The sequence below is a fragment of the Rhipicephalus microplus genome, chromosome 1 (assembly GCF_043290135.1).
Source record: "Rhipicephalus microplus isolate Deutch F79 chromosome 1, USDA_Rmic, whole genome shotgun sequence".
In the NCBI taxonomy this organism is placed as follows: domain Eukaryota; kingdom Metazoa; phylum Arthropoda; class Arachnida; order Ixodida; family Ixodidae; genus Rhipicephalus; species Rhipicephalus microplus.
The window spans coordinates 292,097,650-292,117,327 of record NC_134700.1 but is presented as its reverse complement, the minus strand read 5'-3'; the positions used below and the strand labels follow the sequence as shown (position 1 = coordinate 292,117,327).

Genomic DNA, 19,678 nt, shown 5'->3' with positions numbered 1-19,678 from the left:
TACGCCGGCGACGCAGAAGAAATTTCAACTGATGCAGCCAGCTCTTGCACCTGCAGTGACAAGTGAGGGCGAACATTTTTTGCTCGTTCAAATGAACATCTTTAACGTCGCGCTCAGCCGCACAGTGTGCAAAGAATGTTTGAAAGGTGCTATGGCTGTCCGAGAGAGCACCAAGCTTGGAATTGCAACAAAACTTGAAGTCGTGTGCGCCTCTTGTGGCACCGTCGATAAATTATGGACATCACCCCGCAAAAAGGACACGCAGGCCTTCGATGTAAATGTCCGCGCCATAATGGCTATAAAGCAAATAGGCAAAGGGCAAACAGCGCTTAATGACTTTTGGGCTGCCATGAACGTCTCTTACAGAGGTCTTCACCACAAGACGTTTCAAAAGCACTTGAAAGAGACGTTCAGGAAGCCAGAGGCCACCGCTTTGGAGAAGTTTTATGCTGATTCTGCCACAGCAGTAATCAAAACATATAAAGAAATGGACCCCAGCTTCTGCAAGGACATCACCGTAGTGTACGATGGCACATGTCATAAGCGGGGTCACACATCACACATCGGAGTGGGATCGGTAATTGACTTCTTTACAGGTCTCATCTTGGATGCTGTAGTTCTTTCAAACCACTGCCTTGGATGCCAAACAGGGCCCAAACCTGGAGATGCAGCATACGAAAGCTGGCAGAAGCACCACATTTGCCAGAAAAACACAGACGCAAAATCGGGAAGCATGGAAGTGGAGGCAGGCTTGACTCTCTTTGGGCAGTCTGTATCCAAGCATGGCCTGCGGTACACCACTCTTGTGTCCGACGGAGACAGCCGTACCTTCGCTGCCCTCACAGAAGAGAATGTGTACGGGCTAGTGCCAATTGTAAAAGAAGAATGTCTGAACCATGTTCAGAAAAGGATTGGAAGTGCTCTTCGAAACATTGTGCAGAAAAGTGATAAGCCACTGAGTGGGAAGGGGAAGCTGACTAAAGCCCTCATTGAAAAGCTGACAGGATATTATGGTTGGGCCCTGAGAAACAATTCAACTGACCTAACAGCCATGCAGCGTGCAGTGATGGCAACATATCACCACGTCACATCGACTGACCAGGACCCTCACCATGAACTTTGCCCAGAGGGGGCTCAATCGTGGTGCCGCCATAGAGCTGCAAAGGCAAAGCGTGAGCCACAGCCAAAACATAAACACAGCCTACCGGACTATGTCGCTGCAGCTATGCTGCCCATCTACGAAAGACTGTCACAAAAGTCGCTTCTTCAGCGCTGCCTGGGAGCGAAGACGCAAAATGCATCAGAATCATTCCACTCCATTCTGTGGTCTCTGATGCCGAAGGAACAACACTCATCCTTGATCGCGGTAGAAACAGCACTGCATGAAGCAGTGCTGCGCTACAATGCTGGCTGCTGCAAAGCAACTCAAGTGATATCGGACTCCATTGGACTTCAACCAGGTCATCTGGCCATCGAGCGAGCTCATGAAAAAGACGCTTTACGCCTAAAAAAGAATTCTAAAAGACACCAAGAGAAGATGGAGGCCAGGCAAAAGAAGAAAAGAGTGCGCCACGACACTTTTAGCTACTGTGCTGGAGCTTTTTGAAGAAAACACGTTTTGAACTTTCTCGGCCTGTTTTCTCAGAACGGATTTTTTGGCTAGTTGTGGTGCTGAGGAAAGCAAGAACTCGAAAACCGTTCATCAGATTTGGGTGCTGTTTTTTTTATTCTGTTCCCGAATGACCTTGCAAGGGCGTAACAAGCTCCTTTTTCTGAAAATTGGTGCTGTTAATTTATAATAAACAATTAATTTTTGATGAATCTGGTCATTACTGGTTACATCAAATTCAAAGTTGCGTGAAAATTTTGGGGGGGGGGGGAAATAAAAAAAAAACTGCTTTGTAGCGCCCTGGGATACCTATCAAGGAATGACCACAATGAATTTCGGCTTTCTACTATGTCCTGGGATTTCTCACGACTCTTCCTCAGGCACCCATGTGAAGCACCCAGTTAAACCTCAATAACTCTGGAACTAAGAAACACAGCTTCGTGAAACTTAGCAGTTGTGCTAGTTTTATTGTAGTGAACAACCCCTGAAAGTTTCATCCAGATATCTTAAAAAATAAAAAAGTTCGGTCTCCAGGGTAGCCTCCCCCCTTAATTTCGAACAACTGTGTGGTCAGCACCGAAGGAATGTCGGATTAGGCGCTGATGGAAACTCGGAAACCACGGTGACGTCGGATCTTCGGAGGTCGACTCACACACTTCCGTCATGCGGCGCGCCCTGAGTTCGTAGGCTGGTAGCTTTTGCAATTAGCCGATTATTTTTGGCAATACGACAGCGCAATGAATGCAATGCAATGAAAGTGATAGCAACAAATTGCAATGTTATAAAAAGTAAGGCTGGCAGCCAACTTTTTAGATCCGATATCGCGGAATTCCTACAAAACACTGATGTGAGCAAATACAGCTGCTACAGGGAGAAGTTCTCTTTTTACAGCCCCTTCGCGGTTAAAATGCAGTGATATATTCCGTGATAGCAAGCGCGCCAGCGATCACGACGGCCCATGTTCATTATTGCTACTCGAGCAATACCCCTCCCCTTGTTGTTTCATGCTCGCTCAAGACACGTGGTTTATTTTCTGTTTAAGGATCTGACGGCAGTTCTAACACGTGGGAAATGTCATGTTATGCACTTTCCAAATGATAGCGATGGGCCGACTCATTTTATCTCTGCTTCAGTAGCGCTCGTGCGCTTTTATCCACTCGTGAAAGTTACGATGCGCGGGGGCATGTTATCAATTTGGACTTGTTACAAAACATGGCGGCGACGGCAAACACCTGCCGAGAGTGTCTATATAATTGCTATCGAAATAATAATGCAGTGTTTTACTGTAAACTAAATGTTTTCGGTGGGCTCTGTCTTCAGTCCGCCTTTTGTTTAGTTTGCCCGTTTATTTTCTGTGTTTTCGTACTGAAGCTGCATATGACGAAATCCTCTTTATAAGTAATTTTTTCGGGAATTGATCAATTTCGTTCTATCGAAGTTCAACTGTATTTACTTGCATGATAGGTGCACTTTTTGTTTCTAGGAAATCCGGCTCCAAGTTCAGGGTGCGCCTATTATGCAGGGTCAACTTTCCAAAAATTTCACCTTTTGACTACAGTACATTCAAACCTCTTTAATATGTACCCGCTTAATCTGTAACTGCGGTTTATACGTAGTCTGGAAGAATCCCCCGCTCAGTCCCCATTGAATCTCATGTATCGGCTGACCAGTTAAGTCGTAGTCGCTTGTGGCATTATATATACCGGTAGTTAGTACGTACTATTTTCAATCTCGTTATCCATGCACAGGTAAAAAATCGGCGAAATTTCGTGTGCGCATACGTTCGACACAGTAGCTGTGACGATCAGACTACAACAGCCAGCGATAGTGACGTAAAAACTTGGCCATGTTGGTGTTATTTCTGCATGTACGGCTGTTGCCAATCGCTCTGTACAAAAGCGTGGCCTTCAAGATCGGTTCTTGGTAAACCAGGAACTCTCGGTCACTGTTCTGGTAAGGGGTGCGAATTTGCTGTCGCTTTCCAAGCCAAGTAGTATTGTAACGGCTCAACAGCACTGAGCCTGGCTGAGCATGTTTTTTTATTCGGTCTTTCATCCTCACTTTACTACAGTGTTGATCGTGGCGGCGGTGTGGTGGTGTTATGTTACCTACGTTCTTTTCGTGCTGTGTGTCATGTTTCGTTTTAATTCTTGTTGTGTTGTGCGCGAGGGGCGCGATTGATTTTGCACACGAAGACTGCATATTATGCCGAAGTACCATATCTTGAGTGTGAAATGAAATCATTCGCGCCATTGAAAATGGGGCCAAGAAATCTGCGGAAGCCCACGAAAAGAACTTGCCTCTGATGACTGTGTGCAAAATATAGAGTGCTCACGAAAAGTTGACGGGCGGCACAAGCAGCAATTTGAAAAGATTTCGCATCACAGAGACTGCTTATCTCTAAGTGGAAAGGGCCCTGCTTATTTGAAAGGCCTGCTGGTTAGTGGACCCCTTTTGACTGAAAAAAGCAAAAACCTTTGCAGATCAGCTGAACTGCCCCAGTGAGGCTGCCGCGACCGACAAAGAAGGCGTTCGAATGGCAGGACACCGATTTGCACGTCCTTATAGCCTACAATGCCGTCGACATTTTCCATTTTGATGAGTCGGCACTTTCCTATTGCCTGCTTCCGAATAGGACATTGGCATTCCAAAACAAGAAGCGCACCAGCGGGAAACATGCCGAAAATCGAATATTGGTTGCTTTTGGCGTAAATATGATCGGTAGTGAGAAGCTGCCACTGATGGTGATTGGCAAGTATGGAAACCCGCAGTGCTTCAAAGGCGCTCAGCTGCCATTTGACTTTGTTTACAAACACAACTAAAAAACCTGGATGACAGTTCAGTTGTTAGAGAAGTACGTGCGCCCGCTGGATTGTCGCTTTTCTGCCAAGAAAAGGAGCGTACAGATAGTACCATATTTACTCGCATAATTAACACACTTTTTTTTTCTTGAAAAACCGCAGCAAAGTTAGGAATGCGCTTATCATGCGGGATAAATTTTATGAAAACTTTTCGGGATGAGCAAAAAATGTGGTAATGCAAAGAAATAAAAGTTGCAGCTCTGCCACAAAGGCAAAGCAATGAGCGCAATAACAACAAATTGGAAGGTCATGCGCAGAATGGAAAGCAGATCCAAATGTGCCGTGCGTTTCTCACGCACAAATGACGTACGAAACGTACTCACAGATATAGATGCACGTGAATAAGTGTTTCAGTTGTTACTTCGCTGTGTCTGAAAAGCGCCCGCTTTTCGCAAACGGAGACTACAATTATTGCAGTGACCGTTGTGTGCCCGGTAACTAAAACAGAATTGTTCCAGGCCAGCCAAGACGTACGATCCTCCCCCCCTCCTCACCACAAGATAAGGGCGCACGAGGGAACATTGCTCCCCTCCTCTAAGTTGGGCAAAGTATGCGTGGGATATCGGAGCACGTGCCGCAGCGTGATGTGGTGACGCGTGCTCATTGCAGCATCTTGCTCGTAATGGTGAAAATACGATAATTCTCCTGAAGAAGCTTGTGAGCAGTGGTAAGGGGTAGATATAAATAGCCTGCCGTTTGAACGTGGAAGGACGTTCTCCTCGGTGTCTTAGTGGTTAGCGCCTCATACTCACGATTGAGAGGACCCAAGTTTGATTCCGCCAGATCGTGGGATCGAATCCCGCGAGCTGTCTTATGCCTAAAGCTTATGCGAGTAAATATTGTCATTTAGAAAGACAGCTATTTTTATTACTAATATTCGGTAAAACACCCCCTTTCGAAATTTGCATGCCCCTAGGGCACCTCCCCTGGCTATGGTCCTGTCTTGAAAGAAAGGTTTATCCAAGTTCATTTTGGCCCTTGTCAAAATTTTGCTGTATCAAAACTATCACACAAAATTTTAATGTCTATATGAAAAAGTGTGTGATACTGTAAAGTTTGCTATATTAGGGTCCAACTGTATTTAGCATTAGATGAATGTGCTATGAATGCTGACTGTGGTGGTAGCTTCGTGATAGGGTAACCTTGAACATGATATTTGATATGTGTGTTAAAGTACATTTCTTTGCAGAGAAACGCAATGGGACCCTCCTGTTTGGGATGAAAATGAGGAGGACATGGAGCTGGAAACCCCAACCTATGATGAACCAAAGGTTTGTCAATGATGCGTCTTAGCTTCAAAGAGGAATAATTAAATTTGATATTCAAGACTTTACTGTGGCTTGCAGTACACGCCTGCTTAGTAGTTCACTTTTCGCTTCTGTTTAGAAATATGGATCGTGATCATAAAAACAAACCCAAGCATTCGTATTGATTTCATGTGTGCTGCATCACTAGCCATTCTGCAGGCTTGCTCTTCTCAAATCGAACCGCCAGAAGGCTCCTTGTAATCACTCAACATGGGCGGTGGTGGGGTATACCTCTGGCATAACGGGGACCATCTGGCCAGTGTTCTGGGGCTGCATCCTGTCCAGCAGTGTGAAAAAGAAAAATTCCAGTAAATGACAATACAATTTTAAAACCCGGGGCATTTTACTTTCTTTTAGAACAGGTGTGTTGCGTTTGTTTTAAATTGTGTATGACTGTGCATGTTACTCAATAGAGCTTTATTGCCCATCAATTTGTTCCACTGTGAACTGTCTTTATTTCTATCAATTCTGAATTACTAGGACCCTAGAAGATGAATTTTCTTTGATTTCAATTTTTTTTGCACGTGGATTTTAGTTGGCCACACATGTTTTGGTAATACGTGGTTGCCACTGCTAGTCGGGTGTTAAGTAACAGTTCTGAAAACTGATGACAAAATATTACTGCCTGCAACTGGTGTTAGGACATGCCTCCAGCCATGTCCCAACAGCAAGTCCTTGAATAGTACTACCTGTTTCTTTCACTACTGTTGCTCGATGCTGTGTTTTGAGGTATTGTTCTAGTAGCTTCCTGGCTGTCTTCTGGCATCAGTAAAACAGTGCATGCGTTTTTATCACATGTGTATTAACTAAATTTCATGTGTCTGCACGCGTGGCATCGAGACTTAGTTAATTTTTGTTACGTCTGTCAGTTCTTTTTCCTTTGCCTTTTGTTTTGCTGATTGCTTATGCCTTTTTCCTTCCTGCATGTGTATTGCCCCTCAGGTGAACAGCACAGTAGGCAGCTCAAGGGCGAAGAGATCGGTTAGTACCTAGCGCACGCGCTACTTTAGTACAAGCTCTTTTTTTATGCACTTTGCATGCTCCTTATTTTTGGTTATTATTCAAGCTTGGTTTAAATCTGTGTACATTGCTGGCACTTGTCAAGCTGCCTTGTGTCTTGGGTGTCAAGAACTGCTGTGTGTTTAGCTTTAGATACGTATAAAACTCTTTTGGTAGGAGTCAGAAGTAAGTAAGGACCCCTCGAAGTGGCTGTTGTAACTGGTGTGTATTGGGAAACTAAAGCACTGTGTGTGAACTACGAGAGTTTTGAGCTCCCTTCTAACAGGCTTACCGTATATACTCGTGTAAGGGCCGCACTTTTTTTTCGAAAATTTTGCTAGGTGCGGCCCTTACACGAATCAGGCCGATTTAGTACAGGCAGTACAGGCCAAAGGTCTGTACTGTTTATGCAACAGTAGCAGAGTGCAAGAGTCACAAATGACATGCCAGAAATGTTTTTATTCGGATTCCATTTCGCTGTCCTCGTTCTCGGAGGAGCTCGCCTCGGCGTCCGCGTCTTCCCAGAGACGGTCATCTTCGGTGCCGTTCATGGAGTTCGAAATTCCCGTTACCTTGAAGCTTTTAGCAACTACTTCTACTGACATGGCACGCCACGCATTCAAAATCCATTCACACACCTGTTGGAGCGACGCCCGCTTCAGCCGTCCTGTAGGGGTCTTCTCGTGGACGCCTCCAGCCATCCATTCAGAGTAACATCGGCGAAATTCCACTTTGAATGGTCTGTTGACGCATACGTCGAGCGGCTGCAGCACACTCGTCAGGCCACCGGGAATGACGGCCAAGTCCGTACGAGTTGCGGCAACTCGGTTCTTGACGCGGTCGGTCAAGTGGCCCCTAAAGCTGTCCAAAACAAGGAGGGCTTTCCGTTGTAACAGCCCTCCAGGTCTGTTTGCCCAGACGGTCTTAATCCAGTCAACGACCAGTTCCTCGGACATCCAGCCCTTCTCTTGCGCACGTATGACGATTCCCTGAGGGAACTTCTCTTTTGGGAGAGTCTTCCTTTTAAATACGACGTACGGCGGAAGCCTCCTGCCGTCTGCCGTGATGCACAACATCACAGTGCACCTTTGGCGTTCTGCACCAGTCGTGCGCACAGACACACTTTTCGCACCTTTTAAATCCACTGTGGTGCTTTCCGGTGCATCGAACCACACAGGTGTCTGGTCCGCATTCCCAATTTGGGACAGGTCGTATTCATGCTCCCTCCTGAGAGCATTCACGAAGCGATGAAACTTAATGACGTGGTCTTCGTACTCGCGCGGCAGTTTTTGGCAAATCGTCGTTCGGCGCCGAATAGAAAGCTGGTTACGGTTCATAAACCGCGTAGCCCAGCCCCGACTTGCCTTGAATTGTGCCGGGGGTATTTCCATGTGGCGAGCGATGCTGAGGGCTTTGACGCGTATCATGTCAGTCGATACGGCGTAGCCGTCCCTTCGTGTGTCGACGACGTAGTTGACGAGCTCGCTTTCGAGTTGCGGGTACTTGCACTTTTTCCCGCGAAACGCCTTTCGGCTCCTGTTAGTAGCGGCGAGGGCATCTTTCTGATTCATCCAGTAACGCACGCGCTTCTCATCGACGTCGTACTTTCGTCCAGCTTCCCGCTTCCCGTGCTCCTCGGCATAGTCAATCACTTGCAGCTTAAATGCTGCAGTGAATGATCTCAGATGCCGGCCCATCGTCCGTCACGTGCGCTGGCTTCTGCAGGGTTCACTACAACCAACAAAGTGACACCGACGACACCGATCTGAAGCCGCGCTGCCAACGTATCGACACGATGCTAGGAACGATGCCAACAAAGAGGCCGCACAAGGCAAATATGGCGGCGCGCTGTCAACAGCGTGGTCGGCGCGTCGGCGGAAGTAGAATAAAAGCGGAAAAGCGTGCAGCGCCATCTGGCTGTAAATGAACTAACTACACTTTTCTGGCGGGACATTTTGAACTTTTGTTTTTTTTTTTTTTTCGAAATATCCGCTTTCAAAGTTGGGGTGCGGCCCTTACACGAGGGCGGCCCTTACACGAGTATATACGGTAGCTTTTATTGTGAACCGAAAAACAGGCCAGCTGCATTCTTTTATTAGTTGGTGGCACACCAATGGCAATTTATTGGCAACAGTGGCTCAGTAATGATGATGGCAGCACAGCAACAATGACAGCATGACAACGATGGTGGTACAGTATAACCTCGTTACAACAGACCTCTATAGTGAAGATGATTTTGGTCTGTTGTAAAAGAAGTATGTAAAATCCAACTACTGTTACAACAGGCTTTATGTAAACATTGAATGGATCTCTTGTAGCCAGACAGAATCACCAGTCGTAAACATTTATTCTCAATGGGAGCATAAAAAATTTACTTTTTCAATATCATGTTTTTAGTGTTTGTGGCCCTTTTTCTATCCGATTCCAAAGTATGTATTGCAGAAGTATAAAAAGCGTTTTTCAAAGAAATATAGCTCCGCTACGAGGAACTACTTCATGTACGCGCCTGCGTGCTGAGACGAGCATGTTTGAAGGCTGCCTATCCGCTACGGCTCTGTAGCGACACTACTGGGTGCCACCATTTCAGGCTCAACTTAAAAGTATTTCGTGAAGAGCAATTAGCTCCACTTTTCAGATACAAGCTCACAAAAGGCAGATGTATGAAATTCATTTTGAGGTCTCCGATTGGCTGCTTCTGCTGTGTTGCTCAAGCACGCCTTGCCATTGGTCCTATGTTCCCTCCGGGAAAGCGTCTTCTGCTGCTCGTGGGTCGCGACATCATGGCTGTCGAAAATTGTGCTACTTAGTGATGATGTTGCACTCATTCTGTGTTCGCAGGTGGATGATAATTTAGAATACAATTACGCTTTATTTGAAGCAGCTGCAAGCAGAATTGCAGTAATCAGATTACAGTAGCGAACGTTGATCTCCTATTGGAGGTACTGCTATCAGCACTTCGGACCTTGTGGCCAAAGGCACTGCGAGACAACTTTTTGTATTCGCGATCGAGCATCATGTACTTTGAAACATCAGGCACCGCGACCATGCACATCGCAACCGAGCTTTCTGCTTCAATGTTGTGGCTAGGCCTAGCTCCACGCTGAACCTTACGGGCAAGGCTGTCACTCTAGCGGACATGCAAAGGCGATGATGCCATACGGTGCTTCATCGCAAGCAACGAATCGCGTCGCCAGCTGCCTCGTCAGAACCGTGGATTGGCATTTTGCGCATCGGCAGTGGACTCACCGGCAAAGCTCGCCGCACAGCGGCCCCTTAGAGCTGTGATGCCAGCGGCTAACTATGTCGCGTGCCAGTGCTGTTAAACACAAGGGGAAGCATGCTGTGCGCAGATATTCTGTCACTGTAAGGCATTGCTGATGATCAGACCGGAGATCGGCGGCCTTCCGTACTTCAATATCCGCGACACGGTTTTCCAGTCCTGAAAGTATGCCAAGCGCACGGTGTTTGAAGCCGGAAGTTATTGAGTTTGAGATATCCGTGGTAGAAAAGTCCTGACCACCTTGCAGGTGTCACATTTTAGTCAATTATATTCAAATGTCCATGTACAAGAATCTGTAGTTCAACCAATGGAACAAATCGGAAGTTTGGCATAATGCCTCCAATTGGTATGCATTATTGGAATGTTTGTTGTAAGCAATTCGTTGTAATGAGGTTATACTGTATTGGGACAGTCCTGATAGCGGCATAGCAAATCACCCATATCTAAGACTACAATCGCTTAGTCATCTGGGACCGGTAACAGACGTAGTCATTGGCTTGGAAAAATAATGGGACTCCATGACTGGCTACTTCCTCTCAAACTTCAGCCTTTTTATGTGCCAGTATGTTGATTTCTGACAGCACGTTGGCATCACTGCATGGGGACATGTGCATATCCAGGTGGTCTTTTGGTTATAGTGCTTGATTGTGGACTCAATAGTTGCGGGATCGCATCCCCAGCGGTTGCAGCCACATTTCGATATAGGCAAAATGCCCCTGTGCTTATTCAGGTGCATGTTAAAAAAACCCTAGGCAGTCCAAATTTTCAGAGCCTCGCACGACGGCGTCTTATTGTCGAATCGTGTTTGAGGTTGTAAAAGCGAAACAGCTACATTATGCCACATGTGAGCAGCACACTAGTGTATGGTTGTTGCCCATTGCTTATTTATTTATTTATTTATTTATTTATTTATAATATTGTAGGTGCCTATGTTTAATTTTATTCATGTGATAAATTGTTATCACCGATCTTGCTGCACTTTCATTACTGCCATCATCATCTATTTGGTAACACTATTGCTTCCAGTGCAAGTTTGAATCATCCCGTAGGCTACTGAGTGGTCTTACTTGACAGAAGTATTGTTAACATATATTGCAAGATAAAGGGGGAAAAGAAAGAAATAACTATGGTATGTCGCGATAACACAATAATTAAGCCAGCCATAATGCCAGGACATAAGATAAAATGTAACAAATGTTCGCTTGTAGTATTTTTATGGGAGTTGGTTCTCAAGTAAGTCTAGCTGCAGTAGGATTCTCTGTTAGTACAGTTGTCTCCCGCCCGTTAACGTAAAGCTCACGGGAACCGCAATAAACTTCGAATTAAACGAAATTCCAATTCAAAATTGCACAAAAAATTGCACTTTTATTGCTTCAAACCTGACAGTTCTCTAAGAAAATAGTCTTTCATTTTCTCTTGCCGAACCTGGCTGCTATTAGCAAGTTTTCTAAGCGCTACACATGTTGAAGTGCTTCTTCAGCATTGTCCTCTTCAACAAAACATAAAAATCGCAGTGCAAGAGAAAGACCCGCAGCAACATCTGTAGACCTCGGTGGCAGTTCGTTTGTATGTCGTCGTCCACTCGCCGAACCATGTGCACAATTTTTCTGTTCGTTAGTGGACCGCATGTATCGATGTTGCTGTCACTGCGACGAATTTTTTAAAATGAACATCAACAATAATGGCCCCAAAACGATTGTCCTGGAGGTCACCTGTTTGCACTTGAAGTTCGAGAGCGTGTTAGGTAACGCTGTACTTTGTGCAATGTCTTGCCTGGTGGTGCCTCCCTAGTCAACTTCTTTCAAGGCTTACAACTTGCGTCGCCAGGTCAAGTGTTCAGTTGCGGCTGCGAGTCACCATTATCAAACGTCGCCACCATAACACTCAAAATCAGCTGTCAAAGCACGTGCGAAATCAACCCACACTGCGTTGGTAGGCTAGTTGATTTATCAGGCTATGTTTGAACAGTACAACTGGACGGGGATGGAGCATGACACGCAAACATACACACAGCGCTGTGTGTGTGTTTGAGCATTCTGCTCCGCCAGCGTCCAGTCGCGCTGTTCTAACTTCAACCAGACTACAACCCAGCGTGCGGCTGAATGACTCGACACATCACAACGCCAGACCTAATTAGCTGATGCAATCACTGCAATGCCCTGGCGTTTACTAATTAAGATGGCCACTTCATGAACCGTGGTGCTGCGGGCAGTGGGGATGGTGACAACAGCGTGATCGGACAGCTGTCTTGGCGGTCTTGGTACGTGGTCTTGGTACATGAAAAAGTCCCTGTTTTATTGAAAAATTGCTGTCGCCTCAAGGTTGTCGACTTGAAAATAACTTCTAAAGTATCAAGCATGTCTTTCTATTGGCATGCGTACAAAATTTATTAGACTACTTGTTGACTTCTAATTAACCGATAAATTCTAATTAGGCAACTTCTAATGGTGAGGAGTTGACTATATAGCCATGTTGTAGCTGCAATGTATAAACGGTTGCATACCTTGCTCTGCTTGAAAGGCTGTTGAAAATTTGTACAAGCGGAACACAAGCACGCCTTGCGTATACTGGGAAACCTTGTCTGCTTTTGTATTATTATTTTTATGAATTGAGGGCCTGGGAAAGTTTTTCTGGTCATATGCAGAACCATTTTTTCAGTGGAGCAAGTTAGTGCTATGAAGTGCAATGGTCTTGGGTGTGCTTGCATGTGTGCTTTAAGGAAAAATACAGCATGTCAGTGTCAGAAGTGGGCGTGCAAATAGCAATGCACTATTTGAACAGTAAACAGAAATGGTGCCAAAGACATGAAAAGGTCTATTTAACGTAAAGGAGTGGACACAGTCCGTTGCCCATTATTGTGTGAACTACCCAACAAATTGGGCTTTGTTCCGTATTGCTTGTATCATAACGCGTTTTCGTTTGGTTGTCAATGGTCCCGTTCCTGCATTGTACGTAAAAAATGTGATTGCAATACATCAAGCATTAGGTGCGTTTGTAGAGTGGCATGTACGTGGTGGTGTGTTTGGCATAAAGCCTGTATGTGTATGAAAGTTACATGATGACTTTCTGTCTGCAGAGCAAGAAGAAAGCTGTGACAGTGGCTGCTGACACCTCAGAAGTGGCCAAAAAGATCAAAGAATTGTTTCGTTCCAAGATCTCTTCCCACATTGTGCACTGTCTGAACCCTTTCCGCAAACCAGATTGCAAGCTTGGGCGAATTCAAAGCACCGAGGACTTCAAGCATCTTGCCCGCAAAGTAAGTACACCTTATCTAGCTTTACTAAATTATCGAGGCTGAAATTGTTGACCGCGCCCCGCTGCGGTGTTCTAGTGGCTAAGGTACTCTGCTGCTAACCTGGAGATCGCGGGATCGAATCCCAGCTGCGGCGACTGCGTTTTCGATGGAGGCAAAAATGCTCTAGGCCCATGTGCTCAGATTTGGGTGCTCGTTAAAGAACCCCAGGTGGTCAAAATTTCTGGAGGCCTCCACTACGGTGTCTCTCATAATCATATGGTGGTTTAGGGACGTTAAACCCCACATAATATTCAATCATTGTTGACCGGTGATCGCATGCTCATTAGTTCAGTAGTGTTAAACTTTTTAATTTTAGCTCATTTTCGCCAAATTGCTGCATTAGGTGACATGCAGTGCAAAGTTTTTTATGGCAGCTTTATTAAAGAACTTGCTAGCTTAGAAGGCTATCATGGTCATGGGCTTTCTGTGAATATTTTGTGCATTTATGTTCTCTTCTCTAATCAGGAGCAAAAGGATGCAACAACTCAACCTTAATTCTGTTTTAATGATCTGATTTGAATTCTTGTATAGAAGGGATTGCCCTGCTCTGTGACAGCTTGTTAGACAGTGGCATGTGTTGGCAAGTGTGCTTTTGCTAGCAGTTTTCATTTAGCTCACGAGAATTGGCACGCACTTCAGGCTTATTGATGGTACAAATAGCTGGCAATACGCTCTTGTCTATTTTCTTCTCAGCTCACACACTTCGTGATGGCCAAGGAGCTGAAGCACTGCAAGAACGTCGAAGACTTGGAGTGCAACGACAATGTGAAGCACAAGGCAAAAGAGTTCATCCAGAAGTACATGGCCAAATATGGCCCCGTCTACCGGAAGGACAAGACTGTCTCCCCCAAGGACGAGTAGTGCGCCATTGATTATGCACAGAGAAGCAAACTGCAAGTAAATGAAGGGTGGCCGACATGACGCTGAATAGTGCTGGCCATCAGTGCAGCGTTACCAAGGCTGACTTCCGTCATCCTTTGACTGTCTTCGAGGCTCTAATCCAGGGACCACTAGACTGCCAGGCAGCATTACTCTTCCCATGTGTCACAATGTGATAAGTGTCGCACAATTGCCGGAAACTTCCAAGCAAAACAGTCGGTTGTAAGGAAGTGCATTGGGCACAAGTGCCTGGCCCGTCAAGTCCTGTAACAGTGGCGTGTCCAACACTGGCAGGCAGCCAGAGGTTTCAAGCTGTTGTCGAAGCGGCGGAGTCTACCTAAGGTGCTTATCTGTACGCCTGCACAAGTGAATGAACACTTGGTCCTGTACTGCTTTTCCCAGGAAACAGTTCATAAGATAGATTACAGTTGCTGGGAGCTGTTTTGTGCGAGTACAGCTTTAGCGGCCGATTTGCACTTTGCAGGCCAGTGTGAATGGATTCAGCGGGGATGCCATACACTTTGGACAGGTCAAAGCGTCCCTATTTCTTTGGCTTCAAGTCATTTGTTCATACCAGTGATTTTCACCTATTTATGGTGGGGAATTGAAAGTTAAGCTTTTGTGATGAACTGGTTCTGTACTGCCATAACGTAATGGACTTGCCTTCTAATTATTTCCTGCATGATTTTGTCTGTTTCTTTCTTCATTATCGGATTTTCTTGTTGTCTCATAACTTTACAATACCCAAAGGTGAACATTCTAACACATTTTGTTTCTGTAGTTGCTGCTAATTCAGAACAACTGTCCCTGTATGAACTGTGCTACTGATGATTCAACTCCTTTTCCCTGCATGTAGTACACAAGACGCATGATTTTTTCTGAGGAAAGTCGCTGACAATGCATACGACACTTATTGATAGTTGTTGTGCAAGAAGAGTCAATTGTGTTGGAAATCGATTTGGAGGTGTCACCATTCTGTAAATAATTCATATTGCACTGGGATCGGCAAGAAACGACGGTCCCCTCTTGTACAGTCTCATTGCTATCACTTTTTCGACTGAGGTTGCGGAAGACTCTTTGAAGCGCAACTTTCCCTCACATATGCCCTCACCTCTTCTTTGTCTTTCTTTTGTGTACATAAAGTTGTTCAATTTGTCTTTATTTAACTATTATGTGAAATGACCTCGCTGCACGATGCTCATCATGTGCTGTCAAGTTTCCTCTCTGACGACGATGCATGGCTTAACAATATTCAGTGCAGTGCGGAAATGTTGACACCTATAATTTGAGCAGACTCCTTTTGGGCCAAAAAAGAGTCGCGAGTTCGCGCTGTAATTTTTCTTCGTTCATTTTGGGGGCATTGTAAATATGGTAAGGGCATATACGTAGAAACTGTCATCTGATGTACAATAATGCCACATTCAGATGGCTTGATCCAATGATTGGAATAAAACATACATATTTCATATTTTTGCTACCTCTCTGTGCCATCCTTTACACTTGCTCACTAGGCATATGCTCTGTCTGTAGGCCACTTCAGGAAGTGATTGTTAGCTGCTAAATTATATATTGGAAACGTGTAGTATGCAGATGTAACACACTTTTGTTACAACAATTTTTATTGTTGCCAGTAAGCTGCACTTTTGAAAACATAAGTTGAACATATGACTGTCCAATAATATAAGGTCAATTAATTGTCTGGCTTTGAATTTGGGTCTTGAAGAAGCGTGGAACCTTGGGCAAGTTGGTAAGACAGTTACTTAGTAACTACTTCTAGGTTGCGCTGTTCTTACATTCAGAATTCGGGTCCTATAGAAGAAGTTTTAACATAATGGCACATTAGTCGGTCATTGGCAATATCTTAATTCCTGCATCGTAAAAGGTCTACTTCCAGAATAAATGAAGTGTGGTGTTAATACATTACTGTCAAAACGTCTGGCATGCCTCTACTTATGCTGTGAGAACTTCCGTGTGGCAGGTGATGTGGAGGCTTGTGGACTCTGCAATGAAAGACCCAATGAGGGCGCAGTTACATGCATTAATATAGAAAGTAGTTCTCTGCTCCTGCCACTCGAAAAGTGTGAAGCCTTATCAACGAGTATGCCTAGATCAATGGAGAGATTAAAGTTCATTTCCGAGCCCCTTGTCCACAACCCTACTGCCTCTTGCCCTTCATGATGTTGATTGGAACATAACAGAGTTTATTAAAATTAACTGGAGGAGACTCTGGCACTGCGATCGTTCAGTGACCATAAGAATGATGGTATGACATGGATTGGGCTAGTCTACGTGCTTGCGGGCGGCATGCACACTTGTGACACTGTTTATTGCGGTGTTTTGGTTTTGTTTTGAAGTAAAGAACTAACAGTTTTTCACTTCATTATCCAATTTGAAGTGGCAAGCCTAAAAGATTAAGGTGGTGAAATGCAACTGCAGAACATTTGCCGATTGTTGTTTTGTGACAAAGCAGCATCAAGCCATACAAAGCCAGAACGCACATAAAATACAAAGACTAGGCAAATCCATGTCATACCCATCATTCCCATGCTGGCTGAATCGCTGTGCGTAGCAGCTCCCACAGACACTAAGCGCCAGAGTTCCCTCTTGTGGATATTTAGAAAACTCTATGGACTGGAAGATTGATCTTTTGGCAGAGATGAGCGTGCTGTCATAGTACTGCTTGAACCAGTTTTAACCTGGCCTTCACATATGTTGGGCCTGATGGAGGCAAAAGTCAATAAGTGGCAAGCCTAAAAGATCAAGGTGGTGAAGTGCAACTGCAGAACATTTGCCGATTGTTGTTTTGTGACAAAGCAGCATCAAGCCATGCAAAGCCAGAACGCACATAAAATACAAAGACTAGGCAAATACATGTCATACCCATCATTCCCATGCTGGCTGAATCGCTGTGCGTAGCACCTCCCACAGACACTAGCGCCAGAGTTCCCTCTTGTGGATATTTAGAAAACTCTATGGACTGGAAGATTGATCTTTTGGCAGAGATGAGCGTGCTGTCATAGTACTGCTTGAACCAGTTTTAACCTGGCCTTCACATATGTTGGGCCTGATGGAGGCAAAAGTCAATAGACCCGTGTGCACATTAAGGAACTAAATGTCGTCCAAATTCCTGTAGCTCTCCACCATTGCATCCCTTAATCATCTTGGGCTTTGGGTAGGTAAAACCCCATAAATTATTTGAAGTGTTGAGTCTACAGCTTTAAAAACACTAGTTTCACAAGGCACATGTAACCGTGGTAAAAGTGGGGCAAAACGTTGGACACATATTAAATATTGGTGTGAGGACTACTATTTCTTGCTTGATTGCTTCATACTAGTACATATTTTACAGTCGTGCACAACTTAACCATTTTGTTTGAGGGATAATTGGATGAATCTGTTGCACTTCAGTAAAAGCTTCCTCAGTCACTGCACGTCGCTATCAGCGCTGCGATTTTCTGCTGTTGTGGCACATGTAGAAAACCAAGATGAACTACTTAACACGTTTTCAAGACGTGGTATCGGTGACACACTGAATTAGATTCACGTTTTTTCTATAGAATCTTTTTAAACTCTTGTACTACTGCGTGTACGGTAGCTAGAGTTCTAGATTTATAGCATCTTTCTCACTTTCTTAGTTTTGAGTATAGTAGTATAGTTCTAGTGTATTACTGTGGATTTTGTTCTAGGGGCAAAGCTCCTTACGCCGTGGGCTCTGTGTCCTGTGTTTGTAGTATTTAGTAGTAGCCACTTTTCAATTAGTCCTTAGAATCTCCGCTGGATGGCAGCACTTGTATATGATGAATATATGATGAAAAGATGCAAGAAGGCGATACTTGACGGACGGACAGACAGACAGACGAACGGTCGCACAAACAGACTGACAGACGCTTTGCCCCACTCATCATTCACTCCATGGATATGATGTGATTTTTTTTTTTCGTAATTGGATTACTGCAATGGCCAATAACCGTGTCGGAGCATATTTGAAAGGGACACTAAAGAAAAAAACAATTTTTCTCTTATTATTGAATTACCCATTCACAATTCCAAAATCACTGTGGGAAGATGCTTAATAAGTCAGAAAGTGTGCAAAAAGAAAATGCGGGTAGTGACGCTGCCTTGAAATTTCTGCACCAAATGTTGTGACGCAAGTTTCGAGGGTGTTCACTTAGGCTTACATAGCTCGTAATACGTAAAATGAAGCACTGTGTCTGCTAAAGGGGCCAGAGACTTGCCATACGAAGATTCGGGAAATTTCATCAAGCCTTGTTGGCGAAATACGACAATCGTACTCTGAAACTTGACGTCATGCGCGCTGATTTTGGCACGAAATTTAAAAATGACATTTTGGCCTTCGTTTTCTTCTCTAATAACGAACTTACGATGATAGATTAACGACATTACAGTTCTCAGAGGACACTTTATCAATCTAAACCAATTCATTGTTTTACTTTATAGTGTATTTTTAAGCATTTGCTTGCTAAGCCTAACTGCATAACAAGCACGCATGTTTTTGTCTTGCTTGGTGGGCATTATTACGTCACAAGACAACTCATGATGCAGATGGCTCCATGATTCGCTTCCTTTTAGTCTTTTTTTACCCCAAATAGCCTATGTGACCAAAAGCTGCAGCTAAGACATTGATCCTGAAGTTTAGGGCCGAATGAAAAAAAAAGGTGAGATTGGTGCTCTAGACCAAGGATCGGCAACTGTTTGAGGCGCATGGTTGAATTGTGTGAAACTGACACAGCAAGTGTTGCATGACAGATCGAAGGGGAAGGGGGGGGGGGCGACATTGCAGACGAAAAGATAATTTGGTACATTAACAAAAGCATACAGGACTGAAGTGCTCTAATCCTGTTGATTTTCATTGTGCATGTCGTAAGGTTACAATTTACTAACATAGTGCTGCAATGACAGCATTTGCCAAAATGAATGCAAGACAGAATGCGCATGCTTCTTCCTCTCTCTCCTTGTTCCCTCTCTGCACTCTTTGCCTTCCTTTCGTGATATAAGAGGAAGACTGTGTTTAATGAAAAGGAGGAGGAGAGGTCGGCCTTGAAAGCGGCTTTCTGGCCTGCTACTCCTCACGGGGATAAGGGAAAGAAAGAGGAGGGTATGATGAGAGGCGATTGTGGTACAGTACAATTGTCACTGCACACAATGTCTGGTTTGGTGTAGTACACGCACAAAAGTCTCTACATTAGCAGATTCTGTAAAGACGGGAATATAAACCTGTCTTGCTTAGAAATATAAATTTCAAGTGCAGAATAAACTCGTCTTCTGCCTGGCGACATCGACCAGTTCATGCCTCCGGCGGTGTCTCTGCAGCCAATGTAACACATAGATACCCATGCCAACTGGAAGTGATCTTTCTTTGTTCCTGTCTTACCCTATTTGAGGTGGAAATGCCGTGTCCACCTGCAGATATGAAGTGACAAATTGAGC

The 19,678-nt window shown here is 44.6% G+C and overlaps 1 protein-coding gene across 5 annotated transcripts in view; it reads left to right on the top strand.

The window, feature by feature from the left end:
• LOC119165735 (SET domain containing 2) overlaps window positions 1–15,698 on the top strand; it is a 138,195-nt gene extending 122,497 nt beyond the window's left edge. For 4 of the 5 annotated variants that reach the window (XM_075865140.1, XM_075865141.1, XM_075865137.1 and 1 more), the window contains 4 exons: window positions 5,660–5,741; window positions 6,720–6,758; window positions 13,133–13,312; window positions 14,045–15,698. In XM_075865140.1, the coding sequence (XP_075721255.1) occupies window positions 5,660–5,741; window positions 6,720–6,758; window positions 13,133–13,312; window positions 14,045–14,212 (469 nt within the window). In that variant the 3' untranslated portion in view covers window positions 14,213–15,698. The remainder of the gene's footprint in view (window positions 1–5,659; window positions 5,742–6,719; window positions 6,759–13,132; window positions 13,313–14,044) is intronic. The other variant, XM_075865139.1, reaches the window with a different exon arrangement.
• Window positions 15,699–19,678: the final 3,980 nt, after the last annotated feature.